The 20,762-nt window shown below is 39.1% G+C and overlaps 1 protein-coding gene and 1 long non-coding RNA gene across 2 annotated transcripts in view; one reads left to right on the top strand and one right to left on the bottom strand.

Moving 5' to 3' along the window:
* Positions 1-20,762, bottom strand: part of SLC16A10 (solute carrier family 16 member 10) — a 67,021-nt gene that overhangs the window by 5,317 nt on the left and 40,942 nt on the right. Inside the window, exons 4-5 of the mRNA XM_048935538.1 lie at positions 2,915-3,058; positions 101-329 (exon numbers count right to left, since the gene is read on the bottom strand). Of these exons, the coding sequence (XP_048791495.1) occupies positions 101-329; positions 2,915-3,058 (373 nt within the window). The remainder of the gene's footprint in view (positions 1-100; positions 330-2,914; positions 3,059-20,762) is intronic.
* The window catches only part of LOC125688922 (uncharacterized), a 27,741-nt gene extending 6,979 nt beyond the window's left edge, over positions 1-20,762 (top strand). Inside the window, exons 3-4 of the long non-coding RNA XR_007374965.1 lie at positions 10,670-10,797; positions 11,984-20,762. This is a non-coding gene — a long non-coding RNA (uncharacterized LOC125688922). The remainder of the gene's footprint in view (positions 1-10,669; positions 10,798-11,983) is intronic.

Genomic DNA, 20,762 nt, shown 5'->3' with positions numbered 1-20,762 from the left:
TAGAAAAAATCCAATGTAAGTGCAATGCATATGATATAGGAACAGACAATTTGGCAACTACAGAAGCCTATTTACAGCTACAGACCATGTTTATTCTCACCTGCAATGGGTGGACCAACTGTCATAGGTATTGACATGAGTCCAAGGAGAAATCCTATGGCCTGGGAGACATCCTGAGCCCCAACAAGCTCAAAGGCAATAGGAGCCATAATGCAAATGAAACACCCATCAAACAGGCCCATGAAGAGACAGACAGCAATGAGACCTCCGAAGACGTGGCACACCGGAATCATCATCGACATCAAGCCAATAAAGAAGAATGATGCCACCTAAACATGACCAAAGAAGAATATAAAAACATATTGCATCAACTCAGCCAAAATAACTGGAAGAGATGAGCTTTCTTGCATACGTGGACAATTCATATTTACTTTAAAATAAATAAGCACACATTACCACTATTAGAAATTCAAAAGCAAATAAAACAAACACTTGGAACTGCCATAATATGCAATTAAAGAGACTCCACAGCTCGTTTCTCAATTTTCCCAGAGCACACTTGCACCCACAGGTCCTGTGTAAGGGCATCATTTCCTGCGCGCCAACATGTCGTGCAAAATTGCTCTATGCTCTTTTCACAAAGAAAACCCACAAAGATATTAAAAAAAAAAATCACACAACTAAAATGCACTGTAATTGGACTCCTCACTGTTGTAATTTAAGTAACAATATCAGTGCTTATATTCAGAGATGGTACCTGAAAGTTTCATTTCAATCTTTCCATAAAAAGGCATCTTGCTGTATTTCTATCGCCGTGTTTATCTTTGCATATTTTTAATCTTCTAAGATCCTAAGCAGTGAATTTCATTATTGCTATTTGCAGTAAATTAAAGGAATAAATCCATCTTTCAACAAAACGAAGCAGAAGTCATTTCAAAGAAAATCAAAGAAAGTTTTGCTGATGCACCATTCTTATGTCAGCATGGAAACCCAATGCCCCACCTTTCCAAACAAGGCACACACACTGTGCATTGCTCACCCATTGAACAAGACAAGACAAACAAAGTCCCTCCCAGACATCACAACTTTTTGAACAGTAAGTGACATCACTTAAATGAGTTCATTATGAAAAATCTTCGAGAAGACAACTAGATGAGAATTTTCAGGACAGTATAGAAATTACCTTTGGGCACTGTAATTTATTTAGCATACTAAGGAAAACATTCAAAATATTGCACAGATAGAGGAACTACTGGAGAACTGGGCTTCTTAAAAGAATTGAAGGGTAGAAGTGAAGAAGTTCTCAGTTCTTTGTATTCTGATACATAAAATACAAATAAAAAGATGTATTTATAACCAAGAAATTGTATAGTTATATGTAGACAAACAAGATGCTGTTGACCAGGTTAGTCATATTATCATATTAAGATTACACACAGCACTAAAGCCAGAATCTCTATGCTTTACCTGGAAGAGGTAGAATGCATAATTTTAGTAGTAAAGATACCACTGACAAAGCAAAATCCAGCAAAAGAGCTCTTTGAGGAGCACAGAAAGAGAAAGCTGAAGGTTGATTTTACTGGACAGAGCTCTTGTAAGTTGTTCAACTTGAGGGAGAACAGTTCTAAGAGGAAAGAACTTTCCTCTGCATTGGTTCTTAAATAGTTTTGCACAAGATAAGATGATTGTATGAACTGTTGGGTGACCCAGATTGACCACTTGTGAATATTCACTTCCCCTCCAGAAAACACTCATTTGAAACAGGAGAGCTGAAGATGAAGAGACAGAGCTTTGCAAGTTTTTCCTCCCTTAAAATTTGGTGAAAGCAATGTTACTTAAAAGCAACAGAATTCACGTGTTAAGCAGATCCCTGGTCTTTCAGTTCCATCCAGCAAAAAGAATAAAAAAGCTTGCAGAGTTTTACTGCAAGTTTGACATGTATTTCACAAAAATAATGGAAGGTATCAGTGCACTGTAAATCATGTAACACCTCAATGCTATCTTTTCACTTTTCAATTCAATATTGAAATTTCCTAAGACTGTAACAATAGGTACTGAATCAATCCAAATCAGTGAGATTAGGCTCCAGGCTCTTTCATCAGGGAGTCTAAATGCATGCGGCTATGGCAACAGACACTTCAGAAAGTTGGTTCTTTCTCAGTTATTTTTGCTCTGAGTAATGTAGTACAGAGAATAGCCATCAGATGTCTCCCTTGTTACTTCTCATTTTTAGAAAAACAACAAAACAAGAACACTCAGGAGTTGGTAACACGCAAGTTACAGCTTTCTCAAAAAAAAAGGAACCCACAAACTGCCACCTTCTCAAAAAACAGTGCTCATAAGCGTGGATGGAATGGGTATCCATCTTCCTTCCATCTTCGTTCTCAAGCTTCTGCATTTCTGGAAACTGAAGGAGTGGTGCTTTACCTCCTCCATGTGACTGTGAGTAACCTACTTCACACAGCAAAAGCTTCTCAGCTAAGCACCTGTAATAGTCTCTTTGGCCATATCAGCATGTGCTACGCACTGAACAAATGCTACACCAAGATGGCACCTAAGAAACATAAGGAAAGGAGAACGGGAAAATCCTTAATGGAGGAACTTGAAGAAATCAGTAACTATCAAGAAGTTACGGATAAAACTGGGAAGGAAGAACCTACAGAATCACCAAAGGTTTCCTCACTCAGTAACCACAGTTTCTCAGTATAAGAATCAAAAAAAGACCAGGAGAAAGATTCACAAATTTTGCATCAGGGGCCCACGAGTATCAGCAGCCAGACTGCTTCCTAGAGTGCTGAAATCTCTCAGGCTTAACATTTTCAGCCACTTTATTGTTTACTTACCTACCTGCAATCAAAGCCTTCAGAATGCTTTTTGTGTACATACATTCCTTCAAAACCACGTGAAGACGTACCTGTAAATAAACTTTTTTTGCACCAGGAATATAATCCGCAACTCTGCCAAAGATCAATCGGCCAATTCCTGAAGTAACGCCCAGGCACAGCAGAAGCACTTCTTCTTGCACACTGTCACCAAATCTGTCTTCCACATGTTTCATCTGTTTGAAAAGAGGGTTCAGAAAGTTAACTTGTTTTAAAATGAAGAGAAAACCATTAAATTTTTGAGTTAGAGGTGAGCTGTGAATCTGTGACTTCAAATATGGCCACAACCAACTTGCATATTCTGCTTGGGCAGGAAGGTTTTTTGCACTGGGTTACCAGTATCAAGCACAACACAATGAGAAGAACCTGAGAATGTGTTTTCACTTTATTCACACGTAAGGACCTTCATTCAAGAAAGCAACAAGGCTAATACCACAAGTTAAAATCTCAGAAACACTCCCCCAGCCACATTTCGTGCACTAGCAAAGGAAGAAGCATAATACTGAATCCATGAACAATCTTCATTGGTTAGGGCATACTGAGGTCCCAAAGCACTGAATCAATAACGAGTATCAGCACTGTCCTAATCTGTGCATTAAGACAGACACGGATCCTACCAAATTTACATCAAAGTTCAAGGGAGGAGCAAGAAGTAAAAGGGCAGAGTGCAGAGGCAGACAGTGCAGACAGGAGGGGCCCTCGTCCCAGCATCCAGAGACCAGGAGAAAGAGGAGCAGGAACCCTCTGCAATGCCAAAAGCAGGCAGGGCCTTCCAGGAGTGCGAACGTTAACAGCAACAGAGAGTAGGGCAGGCAGACAGACTGGAGAAATAGTTTCACAAGCCACTCTGACCTAAAGCACTACAGCAACTGACCTCCAGTTCTGCCAGTAGAACATCAAATGCAGATGTGATGAATTAACAGTATCAGTAATTCCAACCTTCTGAGTCACGTAAAAGGAAAAAAATAAATCACAAGACTGACTAGATGGATGGATTTGGGTTTCCTTTACGCTGTTTTTGGAATCGCAAGGAATGGCTTTTATGAGTTTTATAGCACAAGAATTCCATGTCATTGTTTGTTGTTGTTGTTGTTTTGGGGTGGGTTTCATGATTTGTTTCTTGGGGGGAGGGTGTTAAATCAGCCACAAAAACCAGAAATTACCCAGAACACAGACTTTTGCATTAACCACTTTTTGAAATGCTGCTGGCAACACCAAGTATGTCAAAGTATGCATGAAGAGATGCAGAAATCATTTGTGTAATCCTGTGACCTCAATGCTCATAACTACTGCTGAAAAAGAAACTGTGAAGACTCAGAGGTGTGAAGAAGCAGACTGAAGAAACTGATTTTTAAGAAATGATGCACTCACCTTGCCTCAGGTTTTTTTCTACAGACTGACAGACCTTGCTAGTAAAAAGTCAGAGCAGTTTTTGTTATTAATAATTGTGATTCTGTGACCTATTCCCACACAGGGAGGTGGTGGAGTCACCGTCCCTGGAGGTGTTCAAAAAATGTGTGGATGTTGAATGGGGACATGGTTTAGTGGGGAAATGGTGGTGGTAGGTGGATGGTTGGACTGGATGGTCTTGGAGGTCTTTTCCAACCTTGGTGATTCTATGATTCTACAGTTTTGAACTACAGAATCCTTATTCCCTGATATAAAGTACTCAGGAGACTCTTGTTAATACACAAGCTGAGCTTTTTTCCCCCCAGCATAAGCATGGTTTGCTAAGCTATGGCTGATTTTCTTAAATATAAAACCAGATGCCTTTTGTTTACATGTCACAGAAAACTATTAAATCTAATATCAATTTGTCTAATATGTAATTGATTTTGTCAGAAAACAAGAAAAATAAGAGGTGTGTTTGTTTTGTTTTTAAGCATAAAATCTAGCTTCAGAGGAAATACACTTGCTATTCCTATTTTTGACAACTTTTTTCTTGTTCTTGGGAACAAAATCTGAATTTTTCTTCTGGAGTGACATTCAAACAAGCTGCTGCATTAAATCCTTCCTGTGAAAGGGGAGAAGCAAAGCTGGCAGTTTCCCATCCCCACCTTTATGCTTCTGTCAGCACCTGCCGGCTGAGCTGGCAGAGAAACCTTGGAATTTTCTGCCGTTCTTCTCACCTGTTCCACTTTCATGTTTCTGCAGCCTCTAGGTTGTTTAATTAGCAGACCTCATTTATCCACTCCCCAGAGGCTTTTCAAGAGGTAAGATAAAGCTCTATGTCTAGATAACTATTAACCCTGTACCCACAACTGAGCAACCGGCTTTCTCAAAGCAACGCTCCCAGGGTGAAATGCTGCCCTCTCAGGTCAGCGGGGTGGGGTGAGGGAAGATACTAGATCCAGCCAAGTGAAGTAGGAAAATAATTGCTACTTATCTTGAGCTTCATGCATCTAAATTAGTATTTAAGTTCACTCCTCTGAAGAGCACCACAAGCTCCAAGAGTGCTTCCAGCTAGATGTAGCAAGACACCTCCATGGCAGGACACAGGCAGTGGAGCAGGCTATCCGGAGAGGTTTTCCAGACCCAGCCAGTGTGACCTGAAGGCTGACTTACTCTGCTCTGATCAGGAGTTGGACCAGAGATCTCCGGGATGTCCCTCCCATCTCAGTTATCCTCTGATCCTACCCCATGCTCCTTAACAGCACATTCAGTCTCCAGTGTTACAGTCACTAGCTAAAAACATAAGTAAAGCAGCACTAACTGAATATCTGAAAAGACACTGGTTCAGAATTTATCCAGTATTGTAAGTGCTAACTAATTATGGAATTAGAGACACATCTTGTAACTATAATTTACATGCATTTATTTACAATGAAGCAGCCTAAACAGAAAGACTCCAGCATTCAAGATTTCCACATTTTTAACTGACAAAACTATTCAAAAATCCCATGATGGATAATGGCTTATGGACCCTCCCAGACAGCATGTCATGCATCAACACACTCTTGCCATTGTAGAACCATACACGTTAAAGTTACATGACTTCTGAGGCAGTCAAATGGGGACCCAGGCACCCAGCAGACACCAAGGCCAAAGCACAGGTTCTGTCCAGGCTCAGTAACATACCTAGCTCTTCCCATTACAGCTGTGTGCATGGTGAATTGCAAATCTAATTTTTTCAAGAGTAGAAGAAACCTGCAATTTTGCCTGAGCTAACCAGTACAAACAATGCAGATCCAAAGGAAGGCATTCTGAAGGAAATCTAGCGTTGCAGATCTCTGAACAGTGAGTTGTGACACAAGTTCTGCCACACTTCCAAATTACAAAGTCTGTAAGTTTGCAAATAAAACAAAGGAATTATCAAATTAAGAATTGTCTGCTTCTCCCCCCACCCCCATTTATTCCAATTTTAGAGTACACAGCGTTTTTCCAAAGGAAGTTGAGATTCTTTTTTCCATGCTACAGAAAGAAGAATGGAACTGAGTCAGCTAAAAGTCTGCATGATTTGCCAGACTAACACTATGTTAGAAGAAGTTGTCTTTGTATAATCCCATTTTCCAAATCAAGATGTAGACATATACAACAGAATTGAATACATGCCTGGCACCAGCATTCTACCTTACAGTCGTGTTCTCTGTATCAGGGCAACACACAGATCTTACTGTACAAATCCTCATTCGTTTTAGGATAAGACTAAAATAATGATTAGTCACATGGTAGTGGCTGTAAGGGTTATTGAAGCACTCTCTCAGGTAACTCTCCATCCAGTAAAGACACAGATTTTGACAAGACCTTCTATTCAATGCATACGCATGTAGCTATGTGCAGGCAGCGAATCCATGATGCAGGGGGGGGAAAAATCCATGTACTGATCCAGTTCTTTTCTCCAGCCACAAGAACCAAAGAACACAAATTTGAAAGAAATAATAAATGGGTAAGAATTTTTTTTTTCTCTATCAATTCCTTTCCTCCTGGGTATATTCCACTTGGGGAATTCCCAATCAAATAAAACTTTAGTAGGTTAAATGCAGCATAATCTCTTTCTCACTGAAAAAGATGGCCAACAGCAAAATATAACCTAGAAAAGTTTGAACACGATCAAAAGCTCATATAAAAAAAATGCTACAAGTCCTGATGTCTGGCATTACTCTTACACTGATTTTAAATGAAAGAAAGGAAACGTTCACAGAGATTGCTGTTACAATATGTGAATTGGATATAATATTCCAGCAAAACATATCTGTTCCAAATTCACAGTTTTCTGAAGGAGCTGGGGGTTCTTTTGGTAAAAGGACAGTGCACACAAACTTTGCATTCCTTAGGGTTTTCAGAGGAACATGAGTTCTAATAGACAACCAAAGCAAAACTGATTTCTTGAAATGGCAAGTAGTGAAACATGACTACAAGTATCTAAGATGCAGATGTGCATGAGATGTCAACTGCCCCAGAAGGCTGAAAGTTTCAGGATGTGCTGAAAGACATAGTGTGAAATAACTCTAGATAAATCATTGTTTATTCTATAAGAGAAGAACATACACACACAAAAAAAGAGCAAAAATATGTGGAGAAATCAGTTGTCAGAAAATTCTATGATAGTAGGCACATGGAAGATCATTTAAGGCAAATACATTTCTGATACAGAAATTCTCTACTGATGAAATGATATTTACTGATGACCAAAAGAAGAGCAAAGGGACAGAATTCCCCCATCCTGGAGGCATTCGAGGCCAGGCTGGATGTGGCTCTGGGCAGCCTGGTTTGGTGGTTGGCAACCCTACACATAGCAGGGAGGTTGAAACTGGATGATCACCGTGGTCCTTTTCAACCCAGGCCGTTCTGTGATTCTGTGAATTTCTGAAATACTATCGACTTCTGAACATTAACTGAATAAGTGACTGACATGCCAGAAGGCATGAAATAGTACTATTAATACCTACTGTATTTTATTTTTTTTTACTGCTTTTTTTTTTTTTTTTTTTTTTTTTAAAGAAATGGAGTGAATTCACATGACAAGAATGTGACAACTTGGACAACTTGCTGATAACTCCTGTTTATGCACTTGCTACAGCAGTGATAGTTCCTCTTTATAGCTCCGGTCAACTTATTCTACATAACAACAGAAGAATAACAGGAATTAACAGTGATTATTACATGATAATCAGGGATTTTTCTATTATTCCACCAAATAAAGCAGATGAAGTAGAATAATTCTACATCAATGATTCAGATGTTCAGTTTTATTTAAATTCAGATTACAACAGTCAACAGACTAACTGTGAAGACTTTTTAAGGTGAAAAAGGCTAAGAATTCAGACAAATTAAGAAAAACTCGTATAGTTAAATTAGCTTTGTTTTGTTTTCCAAAATAGCAAGTCCTGAAGAAATTTGCCCCCAAAAAGAATAATTAATATATGTATTTATCTCAGAAATGTTATAAGAACACGTGAAGAATTAGTATGGTCCCAGAGATCAAATAGGCAACAGGATGTGTAAGACAAACTGGAGAAAAAAGGCAAGGTTAACCAGTAACTAGTTTTTCACTTAATAGAGTCAGATCAGTGTGATCATTTTTAAAGCAACTAAGCCGGTATTCAGGTCTTGAAAAGGTGCATGTCGGCTGGGAGGCCTGAAAGATATCTGGGGAATGGTGCAAGAAAACATGCTGGGGACAGAGCAGCCTGAAGCACGGGACAATCCCTACACCACAGCAAGAGATGACCCACAACTTCTGCTCCCTCGCTCTTCCACTGCACTTTCAGTCTCAACAGAGGTCGGGTCCCACTGGTGCCCCAAGAGACAGCTAAAAGAAATGGGCACAAGGTTGCTGATGGATTGGCTTGGCTCAAGCAGCCACAAGGCAGAAAAGGAACACACGTATCTGGGAAAGCTCACAGAGACTGAGAAAAAGAATGAGTGTGCCCCAGTCTAACACTAGTAAGCACTTGCACTAGCAATATGGATAGTGAAGTTGAGGGATAATTATCAAATCTGCAAATGACATCAAATGAAGGGCATCTGCAGGTACAATGAAATAGAACTGAAATTCAAAATTACCTGGGCATCCTCATCAGGTAATGTGAGCTAAACATAATTCAGGTTCATAAAAATTTTTATGAGGTAAATGATGCTCAAAAAACACCACAAGGTAAAAAAAATAAAAATAAAAAAATCAGATAAATGAACACAAGAGGAGAATAATCTGTCAGCAGTTCTTCAGGAAGGGAACTGAAAGGCTAGCAGATCAAACTTCAGCACATTCCAATAATGCCATCATATTGCAAAAATGATAGTAGATGGGTCAATTCACAAGCTGTACAGCGTGATTTTCACAGCCTGCTCAGTGCTAGCAAAGCCTCAGCTGTATTGTTATGCCTATCTGTAGACATTACTCATTACTAAAGACATAGACTACCTGGACAGAACCCAAAATACAGATGTGGCAGTAAGCACAAGCTTTAAAGGCTTATATTGTAGAAAGACTTAAAAAAAAAATAAATACAAATGGTAAAATATGCCCTTCAACAAAGTCCATCTGTAGTCAAATAACTGGATAGTCTGTGGTTCCCACAATGGGTGTGAAGGCCAGAGCAAAGCAATGGGCCTAAGCTGCACCAAAGGACCTCCAGTTAGACATTAAAAAAGTTTTTCCAAATACAGAACAACTGCCAGCTGTCACAGATCAAAAGAGGCTATGGAGATTTTTAACACTAGTTAAGCTCCAGTTTGATATTAGATAAGCTATAAATTAGAGTAGGGACTACGATTCTTATTGTCCACCACTCAGTGATCTGATGGATGTGTACAGCCCCATGTACATTCCTACTGGCTATTTATTGTAACTTGAAAACTGTTTTTTGGGGTTGTTGTTCTCGTTGTTGGTGGTTTTTTTGTTTGTTGGTCGTTTTTAAACACACTCCAACTTGGTAAAACTCTGTAACACAATAATTCTTTTCAAATCATTGTAGCATTTGCTAATGTGACAAAACGTTCTATCTAATTTGTGCTAAGGAATCAAGCAATACCATAACAACGGATCCTTTGCAAATAACCAGCTACAGGAAAATTCATTAATAATCACTGGTTATTAACATTGTATGCACTGAGCCTATTTAAAAAAAAAAAAACAAAACCCTTTGACTAGTGGTTCTAAACACAATTATCACTGATTGCCAAAGCAGCTACGGGGAGGGAACCAACTAGCAAATAATGCTTAATAATAAGAAGCTAATACTTAATAATAGAAAGTTAATACTCAGTTCATACTTGAACTTGCAAGTTCATACTTGTTTATAAAGCTAAACTGAAAACTTACAGAATGGGCTAATTTTGTTTAGCACACTTAAGTAAAACTGTAATACACGTCTGTGGCTACACATCCAGTTTAGCCTTTCCAAACTTAGAAGAAAAACAGATCTGTTGTTGAGTCTTGTAGGAATAGACTGCTGACACCATAGGATTCAGCTGAGTGAAATCAAAACATTCTCAAGCCTTTATTCAGCTACCACATAACTCTGAGGGCATCTTCAAGACTTCAAGATTTAAGATCTACTTATGGACATGCTCACAATCACCTCAGCTTTGGCAGGGCTGACTGATGGGCCTGTCTCATTCTACTGGCAAACAAGGAGAAAAAGAAAACAAAGCAAATCTTCTCCAGATCATGGCCCAGATCATGATCATGAAAAATTCAATCAAGTAGTTGTATTTTTCTCTAAAACACAATAAAAAGAGATCATAATGATAGTTTCTGCTACTCTTACAGAGATATAGCTCTTTATTATGCAGTTTTCTTTCCAGACTGAAAGCAATCTGAAGTCATCCTTCTTTTTTCCTAGGAAATATTCTACTGAGCAGGACTTAAAATTTTACCTCAATTGGCAAAAAAGAACCCGGAGAATAGAGCACAACTTGACAACTTGTGAAAACTAATTGGAAAAGGATAGATTTCAATATTTCCTCAAAGGTAAATGCAATACATGAAAAGAAATTCACAAGCCTGGATTTAGAGAGGATTTGAAGATGGTTTGTAGGCAGCACTTCCTGGAGCTGTCCACAACTAGACACCAAGCCCAGTCTGCATATGTGTGAAAGAAGGTTCTACTAAGCTTTAATCATTCGTTTTCTTTACTCTGTACAAAAACAGCACAAAATTAGTTGTGATGCCACAGGCGCGTGAAGAGTTTAATTCAGGTCAAGGTGCTTCAAGCACCCCAAAAAGACAAAAGACTGAGTTTACCAATAAAAATATATTTTTTTAAGTTTGCAATTTTATTTTCTGGGCTTTGAACTGTATCATTGTCTGATACAACTGTTTGGGTTATCCAAAAGATATACCAAGTAGCATGCTGATAGAGACTGATACAATAGGAATTAGAATGGAACTCAGACCTTACAATCTGTTTGTAATGCATAAACACAGGGAAGTCTGCTTTGTTCCTCTCCTTCAACATCTTACTGTGTATACCTGAACACACCTGCTACCTGATGTATTTTTTGCAGTGAATTTTCATATACTTCTAGTGAAAAACAAAATACACATACTTGACTTATTCTTTTCAGTTTCTACTCTTTTTGTAACTTATGATTTTTATCTTCCTCCATTGTGCACTTGGAAAACAGCTTAAATATCTTTTCATAACAAATAGATCATTTTTTTTTCTTTCTCATTCCCACCAGCCACCCCCCCAAAAAATCGAAAGTGGATATAATAGTCAAGAATTAGTACTGCCAGATCAACACTGAGGAATATTGGGAAAGAAATGGGTGCACAGGATAATTACAGAAGTGGATAAAGGGGGAAAAATTCACTAACCTGGGCAGTGAAACTGCAGCAGATGTTGAGATCTGAAGGGAAATAAATGCAAAGATTAGAAAAGCAAGTAAAGCATGGGGAGCCACTGAAGATTTAGGGTCTCAGAAATAACCTGCTTAATTACATAGGACTTTACAAAACCAGAGCCTTGCTACTCTTTCTGGGGAGACAGAAAAATGGTAGACAAAGTGGATGAGAAATGTAGTAGCACTAAAATCAACAGGTATAATTCTAACTTTCTCAGCTTACCTACAGTATAGAGAAAAATCTGTATGACACAACTATCTGTTGCTACTGAACATCATTTAATAGTTACTATCCTATCTTTACAAAACAGTTGAACAGTAACCTCTGTGAAATGAAAAATGTAGTAGTCTTCAGGCAAATGAGTGATGGAGATCTGAAGAAATCACAGAACCATAGAAATGAGTGGGCTTCTTCAACAGCAGCCAAGGAAAGTAAGTGAACATGGTGATGGAGGGTGATTTTTGTTTCCCCCAGTTTAATAGTAAAAAATCCAGACATGCTGATCAGAAATTAAACACTTTTTATACTTTTTTTTTTTAAATTTAAGCAGTAAATGTATGACTTAGTACAAGTGGTTCACAAAACGAAGACAACACTTACCTTACAAGAACTGAATTTCTTCAGGATGTGCTATGTGTATGTACTTTACTGTGGATGTGCATGTATTTTAAATGCTTTAAGTTGGCAGGTGTTTGGTTACTACAGTCCATTCAGTATATGTCATCCTTTTCACCATTCTTTGCACTCAAACGTAAGGACAGCTGCGTTTCTATTTGTCTCCATTATGAAATCCAGAGACACACGACTTTAAGGAGAGGTGCTGGATTAGGACTGTGCACACAAAATGCACCACCTGAAGAGCTTCAGTTATTGCAAGGCATCTGACAACTATCTACCACGACTCCTTGAGCAGATTCACTTTCCACTGCAGAGAACACTACAGAACTGCCACCATAATGCAGAGATGATCTCTCTAGCAAGAACAGTAAGTGAAACTTGTTTTACATAAGAGTCTCATCTAGAGATGGCACTTCTGACAGTATTTAGGGAACACAGTACCAGTAGGGTGTCCTTGAGGAACTGCAAAAATATCTGAAAGCAGTATTAAGAACAATGGCTTGGGTCCTGTGGACAGTCCTCCAACTACTATAGCGAGGTTCAACCCAACTCTCCTCCAGTTTGTGCAGATGCAGCAGCTGAGCTCTGGTTGGGAGTATTCTGGGTGTTCACCATACCCTTGGTATTATTCCATTATCATTCTTTTTAATGACTTTTTAAAGTTCTGCCTGGGGAAGGTGCCACTTACATGTGGAAAATGGCTATCTTTTCAAACGGGCAGAATAGAAAGACTGTTTATTCCTGAATAAACAAGGCCTTTCACAAACAGAATGCATAGAAGCAAAAACAGTTTTTGAAGTACGTAGCAAGAATTCTGAACAAGTTTTTAGGAGAACTAAGTACAGAGGATCTCACAAGAGCTTGGCTTTTCGTTTCTGAGTTGATTGCACAAGATGTCTTTTACTGACAAGTGTAGTCCACATGTGAGCACTACATTGAATTTGCACAACAGATCCCTTCACGGCAGAGCAAAGCACAGCACTGCTACAGAGCTGAGAAACAGCAAGCCAAAATAGCTGTCTGGTGAAGAGCAGAGCTGAAGGTATCATGCCGATTAATTTGAGAAGGCAGTCCCAGCAAAAAATAGTTGACTCACTGAAACTCAAGTATCCTACAGTGAGGAAGAATGAAGAGAAACCAAATCTGCTTTGCAACAAAAGCCTGCATCATCTCTGAACCACATCAGCAAGTCCTCCTGTTGGTTATGTTGTGTTTTTGAGGTGAAAAAAAAAAAAAAAAAACAACAGCTTATTGCAGAAGAACAAGAACAAAGTGGATGTTCCAGCAAAACTTAGTACATACAGACCAGACATCACTATCTTTGTACAAGGACATTATACATGTCTATAGCAATTAGATCCAGTAACTTCAACGTAACAAACAGAGATAATCTGGAGGCAGACTAGGCCACAAAGAGAAGATAACTGAGCCTATTGGAGCCATGTGAATTTGTGATGAAGCCTAGAAGGTGAATAAGTTTGTTTATATGCATAAACAAGTACTTCACAGAGATTTCAACTATTTCCATGCACCTCTCCAGAATAAAATACCTGGTCTTCATCACTATGGTGTAAATTTTGAGCTCATATTAGCTTCCTCTGAAAAACAGATTGCCTAAATTATTATTATTATTTTTAATGTTTTCTGTTATATCCATAGCTTTAAAGCTTCCATACACTGCGGAAGTACTGTGACCTTTCTCTCTGACTATAGTGATCATAGAAAATATGATTGCAGTAGGCCCAGAGATTGTCTAAGAGAACAGATTCTTGAAAGATAAAGGCAGTTTATGTTTTGGGGATACTGCCAGTGAGTTTCTTCTCCCAGTGAACTGCTCACTAGCACCATTGCCCTGCATGTCAGGAGGAGTTCCTTCACAGAGGCTTTCCAAGGTCTTCCTGAACTTCGAGAAAACTGAAACAAATCCAGAAAAAAATACCTGTCTGTTGAACAGGCCAACTCTCAGCAATTCACTGCACTGGAAGTATAGCCTGGCATGTGGCAAAACAGGCATGTGGCAAAAGGTACATTTTTGATGTTGCGTTTTGATCTGCAAGCCTGAACACAACCTAGAACTCAGTGAGATAACTATATACTTGCAAATGTGGAAACCGAAGTGCCCGCTATTAGTCTTCACTGCATCAAGGGAAAACGTGCGAATATCAAGGGTTTAAAAATCCCACCAAGCTCCTCAATCAGGCCTCTAAATACTTCATCACTAATTATTTTTTGTTAAGAAGATCCCAAATTAGCCAGGTACCTCAAAGACCTGGGTTATAATCCTTGAAGCCATCAATACATGACAAGGATCCTGTTCTGCCAATGTACTGACTACATTCTAAGGAACATGTGGAAGTGTAATGGAAACGTGGAATCCTGAAAGTAAAGACAGAAGAACCAATCTCTTCGCTACAGGCTGGAAATGAAAAGGTCTCCCCAAACTTTCTGAGAAGGGAACGATTTCTTATTTCCCAGGAAACTTCCTACTGTAAATGGTGTCATTGGAAGGACAGCTGAAAGACCACAGGGAAGTAATGCCCTGAAAATAAGTGACATCCAGATGAAAGAGAGGCCAAAGTGACTACGCATCCTGGCTGGGTAATGCTCACTGAAGCCCTCAAAATGGGCCAAGCAGTCTCCATAAGGCAACATGGCAAGTCACAATCTGTCACAGCTGTTTTGAACTGAGCAGAGCAGCAGATGACTGGCCTTTCAAGAATGTCTATGGTCACAGGAACTTTTTCCCAGCCATTCCTGAGGTCTATAAAAAGAAAAGGCTGAATTGACTTTCTTTGTGCAGCGTATGCATCGAGTCTCCTCTGTTGTTTTCGTTTGAAATGCAGTATTCCTTGTTTTCATATTAAAAAAAAGTATAGTAACAGGAGAAATATGCACTACAGTATGTATTTATTTCATGATGGAAAACAGGGTCTCTGTTTTTACAGTGATTACAGCCATACAAAGTGTCCACTAGTGGCTGCCAGGCCTATTTAGACACTACCCCTTCACTCCATTGTTGCATGGTTTCCCCACAAATCTGAAAAGCAGTTTATCAGCAGAGAAAGTGAACGTCATCTTCCAGTAACATGGGGTACTGGCAGAACACAAGTCTGTACCTAACAACAGTGCTGCGGCTGCAGTTTCTTTTTTTCAGAACACCTTTCAGCTGGCCAGCTGCTTTGAAGCCTCACGTTTTTATTTTGTGGTGAGTTTTCTTTTCCAATACAGTTGATAAAAATCTGAGAGCAGAATCCAAATTGCTGCTTTGTTTGTCAGTGGCAGTTTCTAGAAACTGAAGCAATACCTACCTATGTTCTAGGAACCAGGTCTGCACTCTCGTTTGCATGTTCTTTGAAGGTTAGCTGAACCAATTCCTGGTATGTACAAATTCATAAAAGAAAAAAAATCTGCAGTACCTATCTACTGAAGGGAATCAATCCAGTATTTAAATCTGCCTCTCAAAACAGATTCTCCTAGGGAATATGTTGGAAAAAACAGCCAGGTACACATATTTTAGTTCTTAAACATAAAGCACACAGATACATGCATTCCACATAGCTGCTGCTAACCAGAACTCTTTACATATGCAAGTATGTACCCACCACGGAATACAAATGTGGATAAGCATCAAAATATAAAGTCAGATTTACAACCTTGAATTAAGAAACAGGAAACAAAGCAGGGTGAGAAATACTGAGAGCTCTGTTTCCTGAGCTATTCTGAAATATTAAGAGTACAGACAGTGTTACCGTAGCATTCACATTCAGAATGCAGTTCTGCATCCAAGCATATAATCATATTTAACCCATCAGCCTAATTTTCAAACAGACTTGGCCATTCTTTAGGAGCACACATTTCCTTTATTAATAAAAGGTTTGGGACTTCAAAAGGTAATTCAATCAATATGCATTTTGATTGTTGCCTACAATCCTTTTTTTACTTTGTTGCTTTATCTTTGTTGTTGTTGTTGTACAACAAATAATAAATACTTGCACTACTTTCTTGAATTATTTAATTATTCAATTTATTTTTTCATTCTACATTTGAAACTCAGGGCTGAAGGCTTTAAGAAAAGACGACCTATCACTACCAACAAGAGGCACTCAATAAAAGTAACTGCTACACAGAACTACGTTTTGTTTTGAAATGGAGGTGATGGGGATACTGTGGGCATCTCAAGACAAATTACTGCGGGACTGAAACATTGCGCAGAAAGAGTTAAGATGGTATTCTCAGTGCTATCAGTGTTCCTCACACTGGCTGACTTATTGCTGTCAAAACACAACACAGTATTCAGCCACATTTTTTGCAAACGTGTCACAACTGATACATAAGTAAATTCACACTGAATTGAACCTACCTTATAAGAGATTATACAACAGCACCCATTAAGTAGCATTTCTTTCCACTCTGCTGAACAATGTACAAAAAGCAAGAGCATTCCTTTTAAACTACCTACCATATTATATCGAACTTTAAAAAGAGTCAACCCAACAAGCTCCTCAGTATCAACAGTGTATGACAAGGAGATATTTTCAAAAAAACTGAGAGAACAGCACTGAAATACATTATATTAGCCTAGGATTCCTGAAGAACAAAACTCTTTTATTTCTTAGGAGAACAAGCATGGTACAAGGAGTGGCAGAGCAACTAGGTATGTTTTCTTTCAGTTATACTTAATACTCAGATGTACAGAATCATTTCCTCGAACGAGATAGTTTGCATTAAAATAACTTGGAAAGAAGCTTTTACATTAATCTGAGAGATTTCTATTGTGGACACAATTTAAAACGGAATGGGCTAAACTAGAATTGCACTGAATAACTGCTGAATAACTGTGAAGAATGAATTTAAAACTGAGAAGCATCATGGTTTAGTAATCCCATGAACTATCAACTTCCTAATCAACAATCCTAACCAACAACTATAAGAATTCTCCTAGCCCAATTCCTTTAATTATATGGAATAGGACATCCACTAACAGAATCTGGCACAAATAAGCTGAATTTTTAAAAGCTCTCATTTTTTTCCTCTCCTGAAAAGGCCAAAAGCCAACATGCTACCTGTTTCAAAATTCAGCAGATGGCTGTCAGTCAGGTACTGGTAAATCCATACCAGCTAGCACAGTATAGAACTTGCTCATTTGCTCAGTTTCAGTTAGAGCCTAGCTCTTGGGCAAGTTCTTTTCCCTGGTTTTAACAGACATTTACTCTACCAAGCAAATACAGAGAAGCTAATTAAAATTATGAAAACCTGTCTATTCTCTTATTCCAAAACCTGAAATAAACGTGCATTTGTTTTTCACTACAAGCCTCACAACTTGCATCCTCCATCCCAGTGTGCTTCAGAAACACAGAAAAAGCAGACATCAGGTTTGGCCTCAGCAGCAATCAAAAAACTTGTCTGGGAACATCAGGCTCTCTGTAGTGCCAAGGCAGTAGACAGCAGCCAAGAAGTGCCTACAGCAAACCAAGTCTGCTAAATCCAGGTCCCATGGCTCAGCTGGTGGCACAATTGGCAGGGACCGTGCCTGCTTTGCCATGTGGTCAAGGGCTCCCATCACACTGACAGAAGTGCTGCTCAGGGAAGGAAAAATGAGACTTGACACATATGGAAACCAGGGCTTGAGGGCACTGAAGTAGGAGGAGGGAAGAAACAGGCCAGGCATCCCAGACAAGCTGTTTTAATGGAAGCCTGGGAGAACTACCAGACGCAGAAACTGGCTCAAGAAGTTCCAGTTGGTGTTTTGAGGTTCACAGAAATGAAGCTGAAATTCTGATAGGAAGCACACAGGTAGAGAAGATGGCTAGGCATGGTCAGGAAAAAAGGAGACCCTGTTGCTACTTTTAGGAGAACAATTCACAACTTCACCTCTGAATCTTTCCCAGAGCACCACATGTAGATTTGTCTTCCTAAGGCACTTGCAACTAGCTGCCTAGCAGGCTGGATTTTGCTGGCCACTCTCAATAGCAAAAAGTTTTATCATATTAAGTTGTTGGTTGTTCAAATGGCAAATCCTTTTTCCACTATTGCATAAAATTTAAAAATACACAGTAAACAATGTGACAATTGTAATTTTCATTTCCTAAAGCTGAGTAAAGTAAGCGGTGATTCTGTAGATGGACTAACCAAAAGTTACTTTTTTCTTAGCCTTCAACTTATCTGGTGCACTTGGAAGTCTATAAAATACATTTTTATCAAAAGCGTACAAAATAGGCTTAAAAAGCAATCCATAAATATCTAATGGATTTAAAGCTTTTGTGTTGAAAGGCAGAATTCATGCTGTTCCCTCACAGGGGCATTTTCCAGTACTCACATTCAGGTTTTCAAAATACAGATCCACAGAGACTTTCTGAGGTTTCAGGGAGTTCTCCAGGAATACAGCAACAGTCAGCAGGTCAGGCTGATGGTTGGACTTTATGATCTTGAAGGTGTTTTCCAACCCAGATAATTCCACAATTCTACACATCATTGCTCATCAGCAAATACTTCACTTAATCATACTTTCATAAACATAAATTCCTCTTTCAAGAGTCCAGTTTAAAAAAAATACCTTTTGAAATTGAGTCATGGGGAAAAGTATATGCTTGGTTCTAACAGCTGACCTAAATTCTTGAGTGAGTTCATGTAGAGTTATAGAAATGATGTTTTAGCTGTGAGAACACTCCCATTCTTTAAATCTCAAGCAGCATGTTTACTGACAACTATATCACCACGTTTACCACATCAGCGATTTCAACTTCTTAATTCTGTCACAAACATTACATTAAAAACAGCCTCCATCAAATTGTTTCATACACTGGAGCTAAATTTTGCAACCAGAATTTCTGCCAATCTGATACGGGGGAAAAATAATAACCAACACTTCTACTTGTACGGTCTTGTTCTTCAATTCTCTAGAAACAAGAACAGCTGTATCTAATACCTACTAGCATTCTTGACTGCATTAGGCAAAGTACTGCCAGGAGGCCAAGAGAAGTGATCCTTTCCCTCCAGAGGGGCTGCACCTGGAGCACTGTGTCCAGTTCTGGACCCTCCATTAGAAGAGAGATCTGGACATAACAGAGACAGTCCAGTGGAGGGCTGGCAGGATGCTGAAAGGACTGGAGGACTTCTCCTACGATGACAGGCTGAGAGAGCTGGGTCTGCTCAGCCTGGAAGAGGCTCAGAGGGACCTCATCAACATCTATAAATAGCTGAAGGGAGGATGCGAAGCGGACGAAACCGGGCTCTTTTCAGTGATGCCCAATGTCAGGACAAAGGGCCATGTACACTAGCTAGAGCATAGGAGCTTCTGTCTGAACACCAGGAAGAACTTCTGTGCTGGTGACAGGGCACTGGCCCAGGCTGCCTGGAGAGGCTGTGGGGTCTCCTCCTTAGAGATCTTCAAAGGCCACCTGGATGTGAGCCTGGGCACCCTGCTGTGGATGTCACTGCTTGAGCAGAGGTTGGACCAGATGGACCCTTCACACCTCAGCCATGCTGTAATTCTCTAATGCTTGCTTTACAACATATCCCTTTGAGCATTTTAAATCAGAACATTTCTATACAGAATTGACAAAAAAATACAAGTTGTCACAACAGACAAGTCACCTATTGGAATTAAACTATTTCAAAGAACTATTCATTGTTTTATTGAATAAGATCTACATACCATTAAAAACTAAGTCAAACTACTACCCATAAATAAAAGTCAGTTTATACCTTTTCAAATGTCTTTTTTTAACAGTTAAACATTTTTAAACCTTTCTATAGAAGTCAAAATTGAGAACAAGGAACTAAAAATTTAACTGGCTTCCACTACTAGTTTTGATTAGAGCCCTGGAATCTCTTTATCACAGACAGCACCAGAATTAATTTCATGTTTCTCCCTGGTTTTGTTTCAGCTGGGTGGAATTATATTCTTCAGAGTATCTGGTATGATATTATGGCTCTGTTGTAGGAGAAAAATACTGTTGATAACACAGCAATGTTTATATAGCTGCCGCTAAGCAGTGTTATACAGAGCCAAGGCCATTTACAGCGAAGGTCCCAAGGAGCTGGGAGCAAAGAGAATAAGGACAGCTAACTTAAACTTGCCAAAGAGATATTCCATAGCACATGCAGAAGGAGTTTTAAAGGGGATGGAAGTTCATTGCTCTCTTCCGCAGTTTGAGGGACTAGCTGGGCACTGCTTGGTGGGTAGTGAGCTCATGCATCACTTCTTACATACATTCATATATATACAGACATAACTATTATGCTTTTCATTTTCACTTAGTAAATAATTTTATCTCATCCTCTGAGTTCTACTTTTTATTTTTTTTCCCAGTTCTCTCCCCCATCACACTGGGAATGTGGACAGTAAGCAAAACAGAACACTCCCCAAAACTACTTTGACTTAAATATTGCTTCCTATGAATGATTGCTTTCTTAGTCCATTATACAAAATTGAATGACTGTGTGCATCATATGAAGGAAAAAAAAAAAAA

This window comes from Lagopus muta, chromosome 2 (genome assembly GCF_023343835.1).
Source record: "Lagopus muta isolate bLagMut1 chromosome 2, bLagMut1 primary, whole genome shotgun sequence".
Lineage (NCBI taxonomy): Eukaryota > Metazoa > Chordata > Aves > Galliformes > Phasianidae > Lagopus > Lagopus muta.
Note: the sequence above shows the minus strand (reverse complement) of the source record. Positions and strands in the feature narration are given on the sequence as shown.